The sequence below is a fragment of the Ursus arctos genome, unplaced genomic scaffold (assembly GCF_023065955.2).
Source record: "Ursus arctos isolate Adak ecotype North America unplaced genomic scaffold, UrsArc2.0 scaffold_20, whole genome shotgun sequence".
Taxonomy (NCBI): Eukaryota; Metazoa; Chordata; class Mammalia; order Carnivora; family Ursidae; genus Ursus; species Ursus arctos.
The window spans coordinates 8,981,098-9,003,127 of NW_026622875.1; the positions used below are offsets into that span (position 1 = coordinate 8,981,098).

Consider the following 22,030-nt stretch of genomic DNA (forward strand, 5'->3'; position numbering starts at 1 on the left):
AATTGCCTAGAATGGAAGCATGCTCTTCTCCAGCACCTTCCCTTCTAGCCAGGAGTTTATGAAGGGAGGCGGGAATCGCTGACATCCAAGGAAAGCACAACACCCAGTACCAGATGATCACAAATAATCTGGAATGTAATTTTCTTTACAGCCAGCTCATCACATATTTTCTGCAGCTCGGGAACTCTTAATTTCTCAGAATGCTCTAGTAAAGGTAGTTTTCGCAAAGCTCCTGTTCTGTGGAACCCAGGTGGAAAAGATGCTTCGTGAACCGGGGCTCTGATGCATATCAGAGCGATCCACGTTTAGGACTCCGGGGGCCTGTGCTAACTCTGGACCATTTTTCGATGCCCCTACAAGACTGCAAAGCTGAAGCAGCGTGTCACCAACTGGGAGTGGTGAACCCCGTCATGTGCCTTTGCTGTGTTAAGATTATTCAGTCCTGCTCAGCAAAGTACGAGAAATAAGGAGAATAAATGGAACTGGGTAGAGAAACAAGTAGCTTGCGGGACACAGGCAGGATTCACGTAATGTATGTGGCACGACTCAGTGGATGAGGAAGCTCTGAGTCCCGGCAGCCACAGACAAAGCAGGCAATGCGTGTGCTGAGTATAGAGGTAGAAGAAACGGGAACATGTGCTATTCAATGCACCCAGTATGTGTATGACAGCAAACATTCACGGTATACTAAATATACATGAAATATATGAAGACTCAAATAAAGTCTTAAATCACCCCCTGATTGGTGATTCCATTCTGGCTTCAAAAATCCCGTGCACCAGAAATGCAAAGAGTCCATGGCTGTAAATCAGGCTATCTGGTGAGCCACAACTAATGGCCAGGTGAATTTGTCCTGGAGTCTTCCCAAGAGAGCAAGCGTATGATGGACCCAGGCACCCTCTGTCTACTGAGCGTCCTTGCCCAAATCTTGAATCTGATCATTATAACTACACCCTCGTAGGGAAGGCTAATGTGGCAGAGAGAGAAAACAGGCCATAAAATACTGCATGCCCCAAGATTCAGATCGTTGGGTTCCTCTACCTGTTTATACTCTATCTTAATTGTTTTAATTGCCCATATCTCTGCCCTCTTACTTCTCATTATACTTTTTATTTGACTTAATAAGCTCATGTGATTCATGCATCTTAATTTGTGGTGTGAGCCTTTCTGTTTTGGGACCTCTAGGATTGCCTGGTGGACTTGGAGGCTACTAGGACATGAAGGTCATTACCCACATGACAAATTTACAGCAGGACCATGTACACAATAACAACACAAAAAGATAGCTTTACATTTTTTAGTAATTACTGTGTACTAAGCAACACTATATGCATTTTGTATTTATCATTCCAAAAAACTCTTCGTAATAACCCCATAAAGTAGAAATTAATACCTGCATTTTATAGATAAGGACACTTATCTATAAGGATAAGACAAATTAAATAATGTGTCTAAAATGACACAACTGGGAAGAAATAGAAAGATGACCTGAATTAGAGTCTGACTCCAAAGTTATACTCTTCTCATTTTGTGGGAGGCCAGGCTATTCCCCCCATATCCTTCTCAGACCTCCCCTGGACACCCTAACTAAAATCTACACCCCCATACTTCCTATCCTTCTCTCAGGACTTATTTTTTTCTACATCCTCTTATCACTATCTAATGTAACTTTTTTACTAACTTACTGCCTGTCTCCCCTACAAGAATGTAATTTCTATAAGGCAGGATGTTTGCCTAACTCACTAACTTCTGCTTCTCCCAGGGCATAGAAGAGTGATTGGCACATAGTAGATATTCAATGAATTTCAACTGAATGAATAAGTAAATCCTATCATTGAATTTTTTCTAGATACAATTTTGAAAATAAAATCACAGTCTCAAAATTACCTTTCAACGGAATAGATGAGCCCTGGAAAATCTATGATTACACTAATTGCAAAGGACGTGGAGGATTTCAGAACAAAATTCCAGCGAGAAAAGATGGGCTAGAAGAAAATTCCACTGCCAAGACTGTGTCTTGATTTTCCCATAGCCTCACTGAAAACCCTGGTCGCCTCTGCAGCCTGGCCATTATTTTATTTTTATCACATTATAATTTCAGGACCTTGGATTTCTCCTATGGTCACCTCTGAGAAGAAATCCAGACAAAAGTGGAGTTTTATATGTATGTGCATTATACGGGGCATTCTAGAAAAGGGGCTTATGTTTGCTTCGCCGTCCTGCACCCCATTGTTAACTCATTCAGAAGTCACTTTCCGTGTTGCCTCCATTTTCAGGTGAGGATCCCGAGCCTCAGTGGGGTCGGAACTTGTGCTGGGTCTACAGTCTAATAAGTGGTGAAGCCAGGATTTGAAGCTGTGTCCCCCTCTAAGTTTCCCCCAGTCCACTTTGCAGAAATAACTGTCCCAATGAGACGGAGGCCCAAAGTGAACAGCGACATGAGATTTTCTAAAAAGCCATACCAGAGACCGTAAGAACGCAAAGTGAATCCAACCATCTCCAGTGCTGTTTCTTAAAAAGGATGAAAGCACTTTCTTTTTGTTAAATGACTTGTTTTTTGTTAAGGATAAGACATCAGCTGAATAGGTCTAAAGTAGCAGTCCAATTTTTGGTGAATTTGCAGTTAAAATGCAAATAAAGCTGATTCAATAAAATTGGAATTTTTTTTTTTATTTTTTATTTTTTATTTTTTTTTGCCACGGGGTTGGTAGGTTTTGGCTCATCTTCTTGGATATGAAAATCATTTTCTCCAAATTAATTTCTTGAAAACTCAGCTGTCCCAGTCTTTCAAACCCAAAGGTTAAATTGATCTGAGGGGCATGAGAGGCTCTCAGGAGCCTCCTGGCCAGGGTCATAAATGAAATGCATTAGGTAATTTTAATTTGGTATAGTAATCCTCAGGGGCAGCTGAACTGCCAAAGAATCATCCCTCCACTCATTTCTGCTCGTTTAGGTATCGGTCAGGTTTCTGGAGAAAGACCTGGCATCTGGAAGCTTCTGTTGCTGCTGATGAGGAGAAACAGAATGGAGAGTGTCCTGGGGATGTTTGCCAGCAACCTGTCCTCACCATCACCCTGAAATATGATAGCCAGATCAGGTTCCAGAATGTTTGTAGATATTAGGGAACCAAAATCGGTTTTCAAGTAGAGAAAAATAAAATCGGATCTACTGAACTTTAGAGCATCCCTCATTCAGTCGCTCACACTTGTGCACTCATTCATGCGATCATCCATCCGTCCACACGATAAATATGTACTGAGCACGCACTTTATGTCTGGTGCTCTGCTACGCTGGAAATAGAGCTTATAGACCTGCATGTGATCAAATTCAGTGTCGGCAGCCACATGTGGCTATTAAGCATTTGAAATGTTGCTGATCCAAATTAAGATATGCTATGAGCGTGAGAAGCACAACAGATTTCAAAGACTAAGTGTGAAAAAAAAATCTCAATAATTTTTATATTGATTACATGTTGAAATGATATGTTTTATATATTAGGTTAAATTTAAAAATACATATGTATTTTTCAAGGATTTTTTTAAGTAAACTCTGCACCCAGTGTGGGCCTTGAACTTACAACCCTGAGATCAAGAGTTGCATGCTCTGAGCCAGCCAGTCACCCCTAAAATATAGTTTTACAACTATTTTCTTGTTTCTTTTTACCTTTTGAATGTAACTAATAGAAAATTCAAAATACGCGTATGACTTGCGTACTATTTAGTGTTGCTAATGACTGTTTGCCGAAGATTTCTTCCTGCTATTATTATGTCTTGGGGGAAAGATTGAGAGCGTCTTTCAGGGAAGATAATATAAACACAGAGGCATGATCCATTATTCTTAGGTGATATTTCTCGTTTTTAGGGCATTAAATTTTTGTTCTGAAAACTTTGCTTTGGATACTAAATATCTAGGTCCAGTGTTCTGGAATTGAAAAACATGGAGAAGGTTTGGGATGCTGCAATGTGTGTTACTTTCTGGTATTTTCTGAGCCGTCTGTCACTGAATATCCTAGATTCCTGAATATCCACAGATTCTTGCTTGCATATGGGGACACCAAACAAGATGGCTTAGAAGGAAGTAAACACATATGGGGTGGGCTGTTTGACATGATGATATTGTGGGAACTAAGTGATGCTAACTTTGATCTTGTCTCTCTGATTTAAAAAAGACATCTAAGGGGACCTGGGTGGCTCAGTCGGTTAAGTATTTGCCTTTGGCTCAGGTCATAATCTCAGGGTCCTAGAATTCAGCCCCTGCTCAGCGGGGAGCCTGCTTCTCCCTCTGCCTCTCCCCCTGCTTCTGTGCTTTCTCTCTGTTAAATAAATACATAAAATTAAAAAAAAATAAAAAAGACATTTGTGTTGTTTATGTCTGCACTGACCTGCTAGCAGGAAAAAAAAAATAATTTGAACTGTAATTAGGTTGGGAATAACACCTAATGACTAAGGGAGTCTGTGAGATTAACTAGTTTTGGCAAAAAGCTCTAAATAATAGAAGGTTGAATTCCAAAATATTTTTTAAATTAAAATTTGATTTCATTTAAAAATCATCATATTCTCAGATCAACACACAGGTGGGATTTCTTTTTTCCTTTTTATTTATTTATTTTTTAAAGATTTTATTTATCTATTCGACAGAGATAGAGACAGCCAGCGAGAGAGGGAACACAAGCAGGGAGAGTGGGAGAGGAAGAAGCAGCCTCATAGCGGAGGAGCGTGACGTGGGGCTCGATCCCATAACGCTGGGATCACGCCCTGAGCCAAAGGCAGACGCTTAACCGCTGTGCCACCCAGGCGCCCCTCTTTTTTCCTTTTTAAAAAGCTATGCAAACAAAAACAGTTCCCCTCTTTTTTCTGTTATTCACAAATAATACATGGTTTGTAGACTCCTTTCTTGCCCTCTAGTAATGCTCAATCATTTCCTCTCTGGAACAATGAGAAGAGTATAGAAAGAGAAATTAGCCTGACACTTGGAAATGACAGAAAACCAAACCAAAAAACGCCTAGTACAGGTCCTCAGACACACAAATGCTCTGTGTCTATCCCTGTCTAGCATGACTCACGTTGGAACGAAGTTTCTTTTGTCTGATGAGCTCAGAAGACTTTGAAATACACGTTGGGATTTATGGAAATGAGAGAATTAAGAATATGAGTAGCACAGAGCACAAGGAACTGTCAGTGACTCTGCTGGTAGGAACACAGCAGCATAAGAAAAAAGAAATGGGATATGGGGCTGATTTTTTTTTTCTGGGATTGGAACACATGCCATCAATGCCAGATATTGTAGCAGAGACAGATGGCATGGCAGATGCTGTGAAAGAAAAATGACTTACTACTAGGTGAACCAGAAAAAATAAACAAGAAGGACAGAGGAAAAAGTACAAGAGTTCCCCTCTGTTGTCAGGAACATCTTCCCATGCTGTAAAATGTAACTGCGTGGCATAGGGCTGCAGATTGCAAATCAGCGTCTTAAGCACCTTCTCCACTGACTGCACATTTGGAATTTACAGCTATTCTTTTGAGAGGACTCACTTTTTGTCTATTGGTTTTCCAAGGAAGAAGGGAAGACAACAGCTAATTGGATATACGATGCCTCTATATTATGAAGAAGATGCGACTGCTAATCTTTTTCTGGCTCAGTCGGTTGCTATAGGATATGTAGAAACTGAATGAAACTCATCCTGGTTTATTTTAGAAATGTTCCCAATTAACCTCCTTTCAAGGTGCACATCAAATGAATGGGGTTGGTGTTTTAATAAACTTAAATCAAAGTTGTTTAAAATGTGTCTTAGAAAGCTGGGCTGGGCTCTCTCATTAGGTCCCTGGGGTTTAAAACAGGTGCCTCACCAAAATTGGAGCTTAGCATGTGCTGTGTCTCCACGGAGTTGATAGGAACGGCTGAAACCAATAAAAATGATTTTCAAATGCTAAGGGTCTAATACAAGACACCCAGACCCACGCATGCGGCCCAGTGCTACCGTGCGTAGATTTAGTCTATGGAAACTCATCACTATGCACTTGGCAGCCGCTGCTGCATCACTCATATTAGACACGGATGGATGCAACCAAGCCTAAAATTGCCAATGTGAGTTGCTGAAATAAGGAAAAGTACGTGAATAATATTAAGGATTTTCTGGCCATTACAAAAAGAAAAAAAGTGGGGGGGGGGGCTGGGCAAGTATCCAGTGATGGTTTTGTCACTATATTTGCTGAGGAAATTGAAAACTAATTAAAGACTATAGAGTAACATTGACTAACAAAGAACTACAGTGGGCTTTTGAAGGGTAATTCTGATTACACATAATATTTACCTTCTGTATTGTTTTTAGAAACACGAATAGCCCTCTAAGGTAGACCCCATTGTACCGGTACAACCTTCACTCACACACAACTTATGACTTAGAAAATCACTGCGAAAATGAATCTTAATCATATGGGATCCAGAAATAGCTTAGATACCATTTTCCCCCATGTTTAGGGGAGCAAATGCATCCAAGGCCTCCTGACAATCCCTGTCTATTTCTCATTTTCTTTTTACTTACTATTTCTTCTTCTCTCTATTGCCCAGATCAGTGCTGCCCTCTGTTACAGTAAAGTAGGAGACACTAAATGCAGAGAATCAGTTTCCAGAGACTAGTATCACGCTGGCATCTCTGCTGGGCCCACCTTGGAACACACGAGTACACTAAGTTTGAGGATACACATTTTCGGAAAGCCAGGGAGAAATGACAGGAAGCGATTTCAATTTGGAACAAGTCCTACTTGAGGAATTTCTGTGGTATGTCCCTGCTAAATCGTGCCAGAGGAATTAAGTCTTAGAGCCTGATGGGCCAGGTAGGAGTGGATCCCTTCTGGTGGAGGGTGGGGAGAGCCAGACTATATTCCAGCATGAAGTGGTAGATGTTGGTAGAGCTACAAAATGCCACGTTCCTTGATCTTATCAGCAAGTGCAAACTTCCATTGTTTGGCCTCCTATATTAGAGTTCCGAACTTGGACAGACACTCTTGACAAAATAGCTTGATAAAATGTTCTGCTTTGTGGAATTTTATATGAGAAACTCAGGGAAAATTAACATGTTCTCCAATTCTAGCAAAGGCTGGACAACACTGCAGCTACAAAGTCTATCGGGCAGCCATCTTGGGTTTTTAATGTTGTTGTTGGTTTGCGGAGCACTCTGAAGCTCCCTTCTACTAAATTTCAACACATAATTAGTGTTCACACAACAGACACCATTTATCTTATCAATGTCACATAGCTTAGATCCTAATTGAGAACTTTCTCCTTCTATAGGTATATAATGCAAATTATAATGTTTTCTGTTTGAGAGATTCCTGCATTATATCTCTAAAATTAGACACGGGAGAGGATGTGCAAAATGGGGAAGGAAGGAAGGAAGGAAGGAAGGAAGGAAGGAAGGAAGGAAGGAAGGAAGGAAGGAAGGAAGGAAAGGGAAAGGAAAGGAAAGGAAAGGAAAGGAAAGGAAAGGAAAGGAAAGAAAAGAAAAGAAAAGAAAAGAAAAGAAAAGAAAAGAAAAGAAAGGGACCCAGGAAAATCTCAAATGTTTTTCTACCCTGTACATGGTGTAATTGCAAAAGATTCTTTTCCAAAGAGGAAAATAGTGGCACTAGGCACTTAAAATGGGAAGCAATTTCAGTCTTTCACAGTTCCCATCAAATGGCACTTTATTTGACACTTTTGTTCATCAGGCAGTTTTAGTGTTTTCCTTCAATGTGTCATTGAGGAGAGTGTGCCATCATGTTATCCTTACAATAAGCACTTCTTACACTAATAAGATGTTTATGATTGCTTTATGAAATACCTATTTTTTGCCTTGATAAAAATATGCATTTTTATGTCATTTCCATGGATAATTCTTATTATGAGTTTCCAACACTGATATTACTCTATGATAAACTCCTGATTTACTCAGAATCAAGAAAGCAGAAAACCCGAAGAGAAAATTAGGCATATAAATATCTATCTTTAACATTTCTCTGTAGTTAAGAGATAAATGGCAAGGAAAATAATTTCCGTAATATTTTCTTTTGTCAGAAGTGCACCCTCATATATACTTTCACGTGTACGGTCGTTTGTAACTTCTATAACGTCTATAACCCCATAGCAAGAATGAACCTTTAGAGAACCTGATTTATTACGAGATCCTGGACCACCTTTTGAATCATCAAGGACAAATTTATCTTTGGTGTATTTTGAATGGTCAATAGAATTTGCCCTAATTCTTTGAAAATGTACAACTGTATGTCATATTATAAGCCTCACATGACCAGAACATACTTTTTTCCTTTTATCCCCCAAATATCTTTGTTCTTATTCACCTCAGGTAAGTCTAATCCATAGGACTGTAAATCTCAATTAACTAGAGCATTCTGACATGTCCTCCCAAACTATCTTCTTTCTCAATCATCTTAGGTAGACTCCACAGATAAATTGTAAATTGAAAAAAAATTTAGTTTTAGGAACATTCTCAAAGTTTCCACGGGGAGATCCCCGACTATTGTCTTCAAGCAGTTGTAACTGAGAGGGAATAAAATGTTGCAGCTCCTTGAGAATCAAAACCCGAATTGCGACGAAGAGTCTCATTTTGAAGTAGTCACTCCTACAAAACCTCTGCTCACGGTACCACTTAGCACCTGTTACCACAGATTGGAAGCTAATCGGACCCAGTCCTTACCAAAGAGGAAGACCATCAAGGGACTTACTCCAAAATAATGATGGCTGGGTTACAAACTCCCCTTCCAATTAATTTTATTGTTTCAGTTGATGAAACTGCAGAAGTGAAATGAGCCTGGAAAAAGTGAGCAATGGAACCAGCAGGAGCCACAATCCCAACGCCCGCGAAAGCTACAAAAATGAGTGAAGATGTAGTGTGCGGAGCTCTGGCCTTGAGGGTAAGTGCTGAGGCCGAAAGACATCGACGGGAAAGGTTTTCATTTTCCCCATTTGATCAAATCAGTCTGAATGTATTTCATTTCCTATTGTTAGTGAAACAAGTCATCAAGTGAGAATCAATTACTCTAGAGTCTTTTATCAAATTTCTTCACTCACCTTCCATAGGGGTGTTGCTGTCCGGTCGATTCGCAAAGACTACGTCCACGTACTCGAGCTGCAGCCTCTGGAGGGAGCCCTTCAATCCTGGGAACCGAGGCAGGAAAACCCCAAAAAGTACAAATGTAAGCACTATTAGAAATAAAGTTTAAGAGACTCTTAACTCTAGGAAGCAACCTGAGGGCTGCTGGAGGGGAGGTGGGTAGGAGGATGGGGTAACTGGGTGATGGGCATTAAGGAGGGCATGTGATGTGATGAGCACTGGGTGTTCTGTGCAACTGATGAATCCCTGAACCTCTGAAACTAATAATACACCATATGTTAATTAATTGAATTTAAATAAAATAAAAAAAATAAGTTTTACTTTAAATTTACTTTAAAAAAGCACTGTATTGGTTTCAAAAAGACATTGAATACAACGATGTATTAATTGGCCCACAGAACCTTTAAAAAATATATCAAAGGCTGACTTTGTCCTCAACAAAGAAAAGTCTTATAGGGTGGCGCACTTTGGTGAAGCGTCTGACTCTTGGTTTCAGCTCAGGTCATGATCTCAAGGGCTGTGATCTCAGGGTTGTGAGACTGAGCCCTGCACCAGGCTCCACACTCAGCATGGCGTCTGCTTAAGACTCTCTCTCTCCCTCTGCCCCTGCCCCCTGCTCTCTCTTTCTCTCTCTAAAATAAATAAAATCTTAAAAAAAGAAAAGTCTTATAACATTCTCGATAATTTTAGTACTCCTACCCCACCAGAAAGCACATGCTCAGCAGTGATCTTTCACAGTGACTCCTCTGAGGCAGTATCCAGGAGCAAAGTTTAGAATAAATAGTAGCCTAAGAGTTTAACTTCTTTCTTCTTGAAAAATGCAAATTACTGTCATGTTATGAACAACTTAATGGGCTTACAGTGGGATGGGATATATTTATTGCACATCAAAAACATTAAGATGGTATAAATCAGAAATCAATGACTGCCAAGCCCGTCTTAATGTACACGTGGGTTGTAACAGGAATAAAAGGATTGGCAAATGAAAGTTTTGCTCAACCTTTTACTAACTGGAACAAAGTTTGGAGAACCTTAAATAAAACTGAGCTCTACCATTTCTATTATTCCCTGTTCTTTGGGGGAAGAAACGAAAACATTAGAAGCTATAAAGACTTGGGTAGGGGCGCCTGGGTAGCGCAGTCGTTAAGCGTCTGCCTTCGGCTCAGGGTGTGATCCCGGCGTTATGGGATCGAGTCCCGCATCAGGCTCCTCTGCTGGGAGCCTGCTTCTTCCTCTCCCACTCCCCTGCTGTGTTCCCTCTCTCGCTGGCTGTCTCTGTCACATAAATAAATAAAAAAAAAATCTTAAAAAAAAAAAAAAGACTTGGGTAATATAAAGGAGAGAGCGAGAACTTAAAAAAAAATCTGGAACCAATAATCTAAGTTTTAGCCCTAACCATTTGGTCACATTCCTATGAGTCCTCAGAAAAAAATGATTTCATTTCAGTAAAATTAATACTTCCCTGAAATAGAATGTATTGTATATAATATTATGCAACCAAAAGGATGACAGTTCAAGAATCATTTTATCTCATTTCCATGAGGCACAGCATTTCTGTACCAGCCTATTTAATTCCTCAGGAAGACCGGTGGTTTTTCTCTTTTTATTATAGGCATAAAATTAATTGCATGTTAAATGAGGCTCTTATAAATTTAAATTTGGCTCATTTAAATTTGATTTTTCAAACTGGTTTACCAGCCAGCCACAATTACTTTTCTGACAGGAAAATGAAGTGCTTGGATATAGTTCCGGAAATATTTTTCATTCATTGAGAAAGGATTGCTGTGGCGGTAGCTTGTTAAAAGAAGCATTGATGAAGAGATTAGGGCAGACAGGTGTTATAAGGTCCAATGCTCTCGAAAAACTGCAGTGACTTTCAGGCCTGGGGTGTTACCAGATCTCTCAAGGGGCAGCTTGAAATTAAATTTACCTTAAAAAGCACTATGATATGAGCCACTGTTTGGAAGCAGTAATATGTATTGAAGGAAGTAAGGGGAGGACCGAATAACCAAACAAACAAATAACAGGGTATCACAGGTTGGAAAGGTTGGAAATACTCTAACATGCTATGTGATTCCACCTGGGTTATTTGAGACCTCCCCCACCCCCACTTTTTTTTTTTTTTTTTTTTTGACTCCGGTCTCTAATCTGCAGTGGAGAGAACAATACATACTACCTTTAGGATCACTGCTCCAGGAGAGCAAATAAAACCAGCTGTCAAGCACTTTGCAAGCACAATAGTCTACAGAACTGTGGTGATTATCACAGTGGTGCTCACATCTGGAAACGTTCAGAATGAGAGGTGCCAAAGACTGAATGCTGAAGATTTTCCCCAGACCTCCTGGTTTTGGAGGGAGGCATTTAATGACAAGTCCTGGCCCTTCCTGGCACCGGAAGCAAGTGTCCCCCTTTCTGATAATGGCCTTATCCCTTGGTGTCTCTTCTAAACAGCTCAGCACGGGCAGAGAGCACCTGCGAGAAAAAGCTGCAGCTGGCTTGGCCCCTTTGTAGTGCTGTGTGGTCCACCTGAACCCCCACGTGGACTCTGAAACGAAGTAGGAGATTGTGCCTCTAAGAGACCCTGTCCCCAACTTTGAAAATCTCAATCACATCAAGCCTTGAAATCCATGGTGTAAATTCTGGGTTTTACTCTCTGTAAGATGGAAAATCATTGGTGGGGGGGCTGGGATGTGAGGAGTTAAACAGGGGAAATGACATTATCAGATTTCCAATTTGAGCTGGTCACAGGTTGGCTGGGGACGACCTGGAGGAGGTAAGACTGAAAACAGGGAGGGAGGCCAGTGAGAGGTCACAGCAGCAGGGCCAGTGGGCCAAGTTGGTACGAAGTGTTCAAATTTGGGACAAGTTGTATAAGTAGAAATAAGGGGACTGGTAGGTGGGCTGGATGCAGAGTGCGGAGGTCGAGGAATCAAGGACGAGTCTCAGACTTTTGGGCCTGAAAAGTGAAGGGACTGTTAGTGAGACAGGGAAGTTGGGGGGAAAGCAGATTGGTGGAAGCCACAGAAGTCCGAGCAGAATAGTCAAGCACATGGAGCTCCTGGCAGTTGGACGGACCCGCCTGGCATTCAGAGGTGAGTTCTATGTGTGGGCGAGGCAAAGGCTTTGGGAACCCGAGTGCTAATTTGGGCTGGCCTGAATGACCTTGCTGGCTGACATCTCAGCCTCTTTGGGCCTTGGTTTCCTCATCTATCTAAAGACAAACTAGAGTTAAACAATCTTCCTGCTTTAATCTTTCATGTGACTACAAACCAAATCAGGCACTCCTGCCCTTTCCCATCTGGATGCTTTAATCTTATAGAAATAGTTAAATTGTAGCAACCTAAAGACGTGCTCAACAAATGTCCCCTTGAAAGCCATTTAGGGTTTATCTCCAACAAGCAAATAGTCATGTTCTAGCTCCACTTAGCAAATGTTTGTTGAGCACTGGCTTGGGGCCAGCTATTGTTTTAAGTTTAAGTAGATGTGCAAAAATGCATTAGCCTTGGCTGCAGAGGGCCATCCGGGCCACTGGTCATACCCTAACGTAGGTAAGCGGGCCCCGCGGTGAACGCGCTTGCTGAAGGCACCTCGGACTTTAGCCCGTCCCTAGGCACTAACCCAGGGTCTGTGGCAGTGAGTACAGGGGAAGTGGGAGAAAAGCTCCCTGTCCTTGGGGAGATGTCTACAAGCTAACTGGCAATTCCTCCAAAGTCCACAGGATACTAAGTTATGTTACATAAAGAAAATAGCTTCCAAGTGACTAGAGGAAAAAGAAATCGAAGTTCATTTTTCTTTTAGGTTCTGAAGATGAACAGAAACTGTATTGTGACTAAGGTAAACTTTAATTCAATGTAAGCCTACTTCACAGGCATCTAAAGAAATATGCCCACACCAGAAGTTAAGCAGACGGGCATGGCCAGAGACAGATCAGGTGTTCCGTGCAGCCTGCCGAACCGTGTAGAAACAAGGACATCAGTAGTCTGGAGGTTCTGCGAGGGTTCTCTTCAAACATGCTGTGTCTACACATTTGCCTTCCTTTCTAGCTTGAGAAAAAAAATGTTGCCTTAAATGCTGGACACTTTTTCCATATATAATTTTCTGCCTTCTTCTCCGCAGACCTCTCAGTCATGACTTGAGACAGGTCTGCTTATTTTTATAAAGACTGTGCTATATTAGAATAAGGTCTGTGGCTGCCCCCACCCCCCGTGATGAAACATGGTTACCCTGAGTGGGTGATTTCAGTTTAGTGCGAACATGGAACACTGGGAAGGAATTTGTGGTGAAGCCATCTGTTAAGAAACTTCCTCTTTCATTGAAAAAATCATAAATTATCTTTCTAAAATAAAAGTTCAGAAAAGTTGGGCTTGACATTTGCCATTCATTAAGAAGGTCTAAGCAGTTTCACAGATTATTTTCCTCTCCTACTCCTCGAATCATGAGAGTGAGTTTGTGGTTTGAATCACAGCAAAACTGCCATTCACCTGAAGGAAACTATACACTTAGACACAGCCTTTGCCTATCAAAACACACAGTTTACTTCAGTCTTACGAACTGACTTACCAAACTATTTCTATTCTTTCCTATAAGATACTAAGGAAACTTGAACTGTTAAATTTTAATACTGGCAAAAATTGGGACTTAAAGAATGTTTGAGGAATGGCTGAATGAATAGACTTTCCGAACTTGAGAGGACCTTGGGATTCCTAATGGATATGATAGAGCTCCCACTGTGCAGTTTCCACCTCTGCGTTGTGAATGCAAGGAGCGTGTTGTTCCTAACTGGGTCTAAGTAAGGGAACTTGGGCTCACTGAAAAGGTCTTCCATATGAATTTTTTCAAAACAGCATTACGTACAAGTCAGGCTCATTTTACACCCTGTAAACCAGCTCAGGTGGCCAAGGTCACCAGCACTCAAGTGGCCTGAACTCCACGTGAATTGGACTTCTTGTCCTCCAAGAACACTTTCTAAATTGAATGTGCATAAGAATCTTCAATGCCCAGTAAGGTCACCTTCATCACAAAACAAGTATCAATGAAACCCAAGGATAATGACTTATAAACCTCTTCAAACTTTATTTTGGGGCTAGAAATCTCATGCCCCCCCCCACACACACACAGTTTCCCTGAAAATTCACTCAATTCCCTAATTTCAGCCTACCTAGAAATATACTTTTAGCTGATTCTCTGGGACTCAGGAATATCTTTGTCTTTGGCGGAAACTATGAACTACAAAATAAACAGTCACAACATACTAATAAATGATCCCAATTCTTCAGTCTCAGAAGTTTGAAATTTTGTGTTAAAGTTTGAATCTGGGTCAGTTTGAATTTCAGCTGAACTGGTTTATCATATCCTGAGAGATTAGCTCCTAAGAGAATTCCTGACTTATTTAAGGGGACAGAGAATTTAAGGTATTTCTGTTTGGTTGGCTGAGGCTTATAGAAAACTGATTTAGAAGAGAGAATTTTGAAATGATGAGCACACTGGCAAATATTAAAGCAACGGAGAGTCAGTAAAAAGCACAGCAACTTTCTCCATTCTATCTCCCCTCGATTTTATGTTCTCTGTTGATTGCCATCCTGAACCATTGCCTGAATCTCCTTTTTAATCAGATTAAAAAGAAAAGAGGGACGAGAACTTTCTACGCAGCACACTGCTGCCTTGTTTTTCAGCATTGTACAACAAGCTTACGTGAATTATTTCTTTGGGGGGGGGGCGGTTATTTCTCACGGTACACGGCTAAACCATGTTGGCAAGTGCTAGAGCAGGAAGGGTAACAGTTTTTAAGAAGCAGGTTGGGTTTTACTTGGCAATGTCAAATTGGACATGAAGGCCTGAGAAGGGATTTTGTTTGGGTTAGGAATTTGGAAGCTTTCTCCAGTGCTAGAATGTGCTTATTCATTGTGATGGCCTTAAAATGTTACTTAGTCAAGGGTGCCCTTATCTATGGAATGAAGACTAATAGTTGCACTATTAAGAATGATGATGATGATGACAAAAATAACATTTATTAAGTGCTTATTATGTGACAGATACTGTGCTCAATGTGAATTATCTAATTTCAGTCTCTGTATAGTAACGTTGTGAGGTAGGAATATTGATAGCCAATAGTACAATCAAGGAGATGGAGGTTTAGTGAGGTTAAGTAACTTGCACAAAGTCCCCTAGCTCATAAATGACACAGTTGAAACTTGAACCACTGTTTGTTTGGTTTCAAAGCCCAGTGCTTACAAATATATTAAAAACCAGTTAATGAGAATACCAAACTCATACAAAAATGTTGGAAACAACTATCACTATTAAAAATTATATATATATATATATATATATATATATATATATATATATATATAATATGAAATATAAATTATAAACATATTCTCCAAGATCTGGCTTCAAAAGTCTCCATTCTATTTTTAAATTTTAAATTTTTAAAAAATAATCTCTATGTCCAATGTGGGGCTCCAACTCACAACTCCAAGATCAAGAGTCACATGCTCTACCAACTGAGCCAGCCAGGTGCCCCAAAAGTCTCTATTTTAAATTAAATGATTGAACACCAAAATTATTTTTTTCCAGTGGAAGTCTAAGATCTTTCCAAGTTCTCTTTATAGGTTAATAAAGATCTCTAACTTCTAAACTTCAATGAAAGTCTTCGAATTCAACATTATCTCTTTTTTTTTAAGACTTTTATTCATTTATTTGAAAGAGAAAGAGCAAGAGAGAGTGAGCAAGCATACAAGTGGGGGGAGGTACACAGGGAAAGGGACAAGCAGACTCTCTCCCCCAACCCCTGCTGAGCAGGGACCCCCACTGAGGCTCGGTCCCAGGACCCTGACCTGAGCTGAAGTCAGATGCTTAACCAACTGAGCCACCCACGCGCCCCTCAACATTATCTTTCAGATTAGGTTCATGGGGAGGAAAAAAACTTCACAATGAAATCACAGCCTGGAAGAAAATATTTGCAACACATGTAACTGACAAAGAGTGAACATTATTAATGTACAAAGAGCTCCTGAAAAATTAATAAGATCAAGACAAACAACTCAAAAGAAAACTAGCTTAAGAACATGAAGAGTTGGTTCCCAGAAAAAGCAGCACAAAATTATAAAAAGTAGCTCAAACCCATTACTAAATAAATGTATAACTAAGCAAATAAAACCACCTCATCCATCAGATTGGTATATTCCTTTTTAGAAAATAATTTAAAAGATGCATTATTGTTTGACCTAACAATGCTGCTTTCAGTATCTATCACATTTACATAAGGATGGCCATTTGTATAATTCTTTATAATACTAAAACCAAGAAATAACCTACAAATCATGTGTAGCGTGCATATGCATGTGGGTGTATGTCTAAAATTATTTTAATTGCAAAAAAAGTAGATTTTAGGCTAATATGTACAACTTGATTCCATTGGTTTCATACTTATGTTTTTGTATTTACAGGTAAATGTGGATAGGTAGATAGATAGATCAATTTAACTGTGGGGACAAGTTGGGAAGGACATGCACCAGACTGTCCCACTGTGGAATGAGATGAGGTAAGCAAAGGGAAGAATTCTTTATTTTTATTTTTAAAGTAGTGAGATTAGAGTACATTTCATGTTTTTATTGACTTCGGTCTTTCATAAATCAAACTAGTTTTAAAAAGAAGAAAAATCATCTGTCTTAATGATTAATCATGAATCTAAAGTTATAAAAATCTCGGATCTGTATAGCCCCATTTAACATTTTTCCCTTATTGCAATAGGTGCAGGTATAAAAATTTTGTTATATATAGACAAATAAGAAATACATAAAAAGTCCTCACAATTCTCATAATCCTCCCAATGAAGTATAGTACTCTACTATATAATGGTTCTAGAAGACTGAACTATTTCCTGTTTATTTCTAGTCTCTACAAAGTTTTGAGTACCATCACAAAAGCAATAGCTCCATGAACCAGTTACTGAGTGATAATTTTCTACCATTTTTTAAAATGCATATAATATTTTTTAAGAACTATCATAGTCTTGAAAAATTATATGCCAACAAAATGGACAATCTAGATGAAATGGATAAATTCCTAGAAACATATAACCTCATAAAACTGAATCAGGAGGAAACAGACAATTTGAACACACCAATTACTAGCAATGAAATTGAATCAGTAACCAACAAACTTCCCCCCACCCCCCGCCACAAAAAAAAAGTACAGGACCAGATGGTTTCATAAGCGAATTCTACCAAACATTTAAAGAAGAGTTACTACCTATTCTTCTCAAACTCTTCCAAAAAACAGAAGAGGAAGAAGAACTTCCAAATTCATTCTATGAGGCCAGCATTACCCTGATACCAAAACCGGATAAAGATACCACTGAAAAAGAGAATGACAGGCCAATATCTCTGATGAACACAGATGTAAAAGTCCTCAAGAAAATATTAGCAAACTGAATCCAACAATACATTAAAAAAAAATCATTTACCACAATCAAGCAGGATTGATTCCTGGGATGCAAGGGTAGTTCAATATTTGCAAATCAACCAATGCGATATATCATATCACCAAGAAAAAGTATAAAAACCATATGATCATTTCAATAGATGAAGAAAATACATCTGACAAAGTACAACATCCATTCATGATAAAAACTCTCAACAAAATATGTGTAGAGAGAACATAACTCAACATAATAAAGGCCATATATCAAAAACCCAGAACTAACATCCTACTCGATGGTGAAAAACTGAGAGTTTTTCTCCTAAGCCCAGGGACAAGACAAGGATGTTCGTTCTTACCACTTTTATTTAACATGCTACTGGAAATCCCAGCTACGACACTCAGACAAGAAAAAGGAATAAAAGGCATCCGAATTGGTGAGAAAGAAGTAAAACTGTCACTATTTGCAGATGACATGATACTACATGTAGAAAACCCTAAAGGGGCGCCTGGGTGGCACAGCGGTTGAGCGTCTGCCTTCGGCTCAGGGCGTGATCCTGGTGATCTGGGATCGAGCCCCACATCAGGCTCTTCTGCTATGAGCCTGCTTCTTCCTCTCCCACTCCCCCTGTTTGTGTTCCCTCTCTCGCTGGCTGTCTCTATCTCTGTTGAATAAATAAATAAAATCTTTAAAAAAAAAAAAAAAGAAAACCCTAAAGACTCCACCAAAAAACTACTAGAATTGAAAAATAAATTCAATAAATTTTCAGGATACAAAATCAATATACAGAAATCAGTTGCACTTCTATACAACAATGATGAAGTAGCAGAAAGAGAAATTAAGAAAACAATCCCATTTACACATGCACTGAAAATAATAAAATATCTAGGAATCAATTTAACTAAGGAAGTGAAAGACCTGTACTCTGAAAACCACAAAACACTGATGAAAGAAACCGAAGATGACACAGACAAATGTAAAGATATTCCATGCTCACTGACTGGGAGAAAAAATTTGTTAAAATGTCCATACTACCCAAAGCCATCTATAGATTCAATGCAATTCCTATCAAAATACCAACAGCTTTTTTCACAGAACTAGAACAGATAATCCTAGAACTTGTATGGAGCAAAACATCCTTAATAGCCAAGGCAATCTTGAAAAAGAAGGACAAAGTTGGAGGTATCACAATCCCAGATTTCAAGATCCACTACAAAGCTGTAGTAATAAAAATGGTAAGGTACTGGCACAGGAAACAGACACAGAGATCAATAGAACAAAAGGGAGAGCCCAGAAATATACCCACGATTATATGGTCAATTAATCTATGACAAAGAGGGCAAGAATATGTAATGGAAAAAGACAGTCTCTTCAACAAATGGTTTTGGGGAAACTGGACATCTACACGAGAAGGAATGAGACTGAACTTTCTTACACCATTCACACAAATAAACTCAAAATGGATTAAAGACCTAAATGTGAGACTTGAAACTATAAAATTCTTAGAAGAAAACATAGGCAGTAATCTTTGACATTAGTGAAACATTTTCTAGACATGTTACCTTTGGCAAAGGAAACAAAAGCAAAAATAAACTATTAGGACTCCATCAAAATAAAAGGCTTTTGCACAGTGAGAAAACCATTAACAAAACAAAAAGACAACCCACTAAATGGGAAAAGATATTTGCAAATGATATATCCAATAAAGAGTTAATATTCAAAATATATAAAGAACGTCTACAACTCAGCACCAAAAAAGAGAAACAATCCAATTAAAAAATGGGCAGAAGACATGGACAGACATTTTCCAAAGAATATATGCAGATGGACAACAGACACATGAAAAGATGCCCAACGTCACTCATCATCATCATCAGGGAAATGAGAACTAAAACCACAATGAGCTACCACCTCACACCTGTCAGCATGGCTAAAATAAAAAATGCAAGGAGTAAGTGTTAATGTGGATGTAGAGAGAAAGGAACCCTTTTGTGCTCTTGGTCGGAATACAAACTGGTGCGGCCACTGTGGAAAACAGTACAGAGGTTTCTCCAAGAAGTTAAAAACAGACTTATCATATGATCTAGTAATTCCACTCCTGGGTATTCACCCAAAGAATACGGAAACACTAATTCAAAAAGAAAATATGCACCCCTTTGTGCATTGCAGCGTTATTTACAAAAGCCACATATGGAAGCAGCCCAAGTGTTCCTTCCCAGATGAATGGATTAAGAAGTCATATAGATATATCAAATGGAATACTACTCAGCTATAAAAAAGAATGAAATCTCACCATTTGCAACAACATGGATGGATCTAGAGAGTATAATGTTAAGTGAAATGAGCCAGTTAGAGAAAGACAAATACCCTATGATTTTACTCATAAGGAGAATTTAAGAAACAAAACAAATGAACAAAATAAAAAAGAGACAAACCAAAAAACAGACTCTTAAATATAGAGAACAAACTGGTGATTACCAGAAGAGAGGTGGGTGGGGGGATGGGTGAAACAGGTGAAGGGGATTACGAGTACACTCCTGGGATGAGCACTGAGTAATGCATGGAAGTGTTGAATCACTATACTGTACATCTGAAACTAATACAATACTGTATGTTAATTGTATTGGAATTTTAAAAAAATAAACACTTAAGATAAAACTACCATAGTCTTAGCATATGTCCACACAAGAGCTTGTACACAGATATTCAGAGCAGTATTATTTATAAGTCAAAAAATGAAAACAACCCAAATGTACATCAACTGATAAACGAACAGGCAAGATGTGGTCTATCCATACAATGGAATTTTATTTGGCAGTAAAAAGGAATGAAGTACTGATACATGTTACAACATGGATGAACATATGCTAAGTGAAAAAAGCCAGTCACAAAGAACTACATATTGTACGATCTCATTCATATGAAATATCCAGAATTGGCCAATTTATAGAGACAAAAGTAGATCAGTGGTGGCTGGGGCTGTGGAAGAGGGTAGGGAGAAGGTGGGAAGTGACTGCTAGTGGGTACTAGGTTTCTTTTTGGAAGATGAAAAATGTTTTAAAATTGAATTTATGGTGATGATCTCACAACTCTGTTGTAATACTCAGAACCAATGCATTGCGCACTTTAAATGGGTAAACTTTTATAGTATGTAAATTATATCTTACTAAAGCTCTTTTAAAACGTCTCAGGGGAGTGTTTTATTAATGTTAGCCCAACTGTAAATGAGAAGAGTTTTAGAGCGTTTGTCCTTTTTCTACTGTGTTCCCAACTGTCTTCTCTATATCACCACACTCTTACATTAAAACGCAGCGAGATTGTGGTTGATTGTGATTGTCTTTATGGAGAATTTTCCCCCTCCCAGTGGGTTTTGAACCTGTTTGGTCGATACCTTTCTTGAATCACAGCCCACACGTGAAGATCAGATGGAAGCGCTGTACCTACCTTCAATAATGTGTTTTCTTGACAACCCTCTTTCCGTTTCAGCTCTAACAAGAAAAAGAAGCAAATGACTTTGAGTGGGGGTGTGCTTTTTTAATTGCTGTTTCAAAAGTACAGAGGAATAATCATTCTAGATTGAATTGCTAATTTTATACCCTGTTCTTGGCAAATTCCATCCCACAGGTTGAGGAGAGAAGGCTGGTGCGACACACTGAGCCCCCTTCCTTTGGAGACCCCCAGTAGAGAATTAACCACGACTCTCACCACACAGTAACTCAGCCACTCACAGCCTGTCCGTGTACACTGTGACACAGGGCTCAACCTTCCCACCCTGCTCTTTACCAACCCCAACCCCCTCCCTCCCCCCAAAAAGCCTTGACATAAGTTGTGAGCTGCTGATAACATTCACTTTTCTGAGAAAGGAGGCAAATTTGGAAGTGCCTTTCGACTTGCAAAGGAAACTTAACAATTAATTACTTTCTGTTAAAATGTGATGCAAGTCTTTCTTACAGTAGCGTCCTAAGAAGGCAAACATTTAACTAGGGCTTTTCCCAGACCATCCTCAAGCTCTGGCCAGTTAGAAAGAAATATGGTTCTTGAGTTTTAGTCTTCATGAAATGTTTCTTCGACATCACTACCTGTGGCAACCTCTTTTTAAAACACAGTCGTTTCCCATTTGCCTTGGTGATTTTGAATCTTTTATAAAAACATTAGATCGTATTGTACGCAGAGTCCGCTACATAATGGTTCTTGTGGGTTGTCTTCTTCTGTTTATTTCTAAAGTCTAGGCAAGGCTTTAAGTACCACCGCCAGAGCACTGAGGGACAGCACCATGAGTCAGAGCACAGACAAAGCCAATCTACGCTTCTCACAACACCATGTTGCTTCAATTTCATATAGGCGATAGTAGGAATAAAATCTAAATTCCATCTTCCTGTCTTCATAGTCGTCACGAACAGGCTCAAAAATTGCCATAAAGTACGGGTGTGTGTGTGTGGGGGGGATATTTATATACATACACATTTTGATTAGAAGATTCTTAAGGAACTGTCCTC

At 39.3% G+C, this 22,030-nt stretch overlaps 1 protein-coding gene across 7 annotated transcripts in view; it reads right to left on the minus strand.

The window, feature by feature from the left end:
- KCNAB1 (potassium voltage-gated channel subfamily A regulatory beta subunit 1) overlaps positions 1-22,030 on the minus strand; it is a 362,204-nt gene that overhangs the window by 50,541 nt on the left and 289,633 nt on the right. For 5 of the 7 annotated variants that reach the window (XM_048216301.2, XM_026497343.4, XM_057316033.1 and 2 more), the window contains exons 7-8: positions 20,979-21,022; positions 9,067-9,153 (exon numbers count right to left, since the gene is read on the minus strand). In XM_048216301.2, the coding sequence (XP_048072258.1) occupies positions 9,067-9,153; positions 20,979-21,022 (131 nt within the window). The remainder of the gene's footprint in view (positions 1-9,066; positions 9,154-20,978; positions 21,023-22,030) is intronic. The other 2 variants (XM_057316034.1, XM_057316036.1) reach the window with 1 other exon arrangement.